The sequence below is a fragment of the Verticillium dahliae genome, genomic scaffold, assembly GCF_000150675.1.
Source record: "Verticillium dahliae VdLs.17 supercont1.1 genomic scaffold, whole genome shotgun sequence".
NCBI classification, from domain to species: domain Eukaryota; kingdom Fungi; phylum Ascomycota; class Sordariomycetes; order Glomerellales; family Plectosphaerellaceae; genus Verticillium; species Verticillium dahliae.
In genome coordinates, this window is record NW_009276921.1 from 55,971 (window position 1) to 57,002 (window position 1,032).

At 64.4% G+C, this 1,032-nt stretch overlaps 1 protein-coding gene across 1 annotated transcript in view; it reads left to right on the forward strand.

The window, feature by feature from the left end:
* Window positions 1-1,032, forward strand: part of VDAG_00012 (pre-mRNA-splicing factor prp1) — a gene marked incomplete at its 5' end in the record, with an annotated part of 3,198 nt that overhangs the window by 877 nt on the left and 1,289 nt on the right. The window contains one exon of the mRNA XM_009651389.1: window positions 79-989. Within this exon, the coding sequence (XP_009649684.1) occupies window positions 79-989 (911 nt within the window). The remainder of the gene's footprint in view (window positions 1-78; window positions 990-1,032) is intronic.

Here is a 1,032-nt window from a genome sequence, read left to right on the forward strand (position 1 = left end):
CAAGAGCAGTGATGAACGGCACCACGCGCAGGTGGCCGACATCATCTGCGTGCGGGAGCTCCTAACGTCCGTCACAAGACGAACCCAACAGCCCCGGAGGCTGGATCGCCGGCGCGCGCCTCGAGGAGCTCGCCGGCAAGACGGTGGCCGCCCGCAACGTCATCGCCCGCGGCTGCGAAAAGTGCCCCAAGAACGTCGACGTCTGGCTGGAGAACATCAGGCTCAACGATGTCCGCAACGCCAAGATCATCGCCGCCGAGGCCATCAAGAAGAACGACAAGTCGGTGCTCTTGTGGGTCGAGGCCATGCGGTTGGAGAACGAACCGCGGGCCAAGAAGAGGGTCATCCGGCTGGCGCTGGACCACATTCCCGACTCGGAGGCGCTGTGGAAGGAGGCTGTCAATCTCGAGGAGGACCAGACGGACGCTCGCCTGTTGCTGGCCAAGGCGACCGAGATTATCCCTCTGTCGGTCGACCTCTGGCTGGCGCTGGCGCGGCTGGAGACGCCCGAAAATGCGCAAAAGGTGCTGAACAAGGCGAGAAGGGCGGTGCCGACGTCGTTCGAGATCTGGATCGCCGCTGCCAGGTTGCAGGAGCAGCTGGGGGCCAGCGTCAACGTCATGAAGCGCGCTGTCAACGTCTTGGTCAAGGAGTCAGCCATGCCGAAACGCGAGGAATGGATCGCCGAGGCCGAAAAGTGCGAGGAGGAGGGCGCCGTCGCCACGTGCGGCGACATCATCAAGGAGACTCTCGGCTGGGGGCTCGACGAGGACGACGATCGAAAAGACACGTGGATGGACGATGCCAGGGGGAGCATCAACCGCGGCATGTACGAAACGGCACGGGCCATCTACTCGTACGCGCTCCGCGTCTTCGTCAACAGCAGGACGCTGTGGATGGCGGCGGCCGACCTCGAGAGGAACCACGGCACCAGGGCGTCGCTGTGCCAGGTGCTCGACAAGGCCGTCGACGCGTGCCCCAAGAGCGAGGTCCTGTGGATGATGCTGGCCAAGGAAAAGTGGCAGGCCGGCG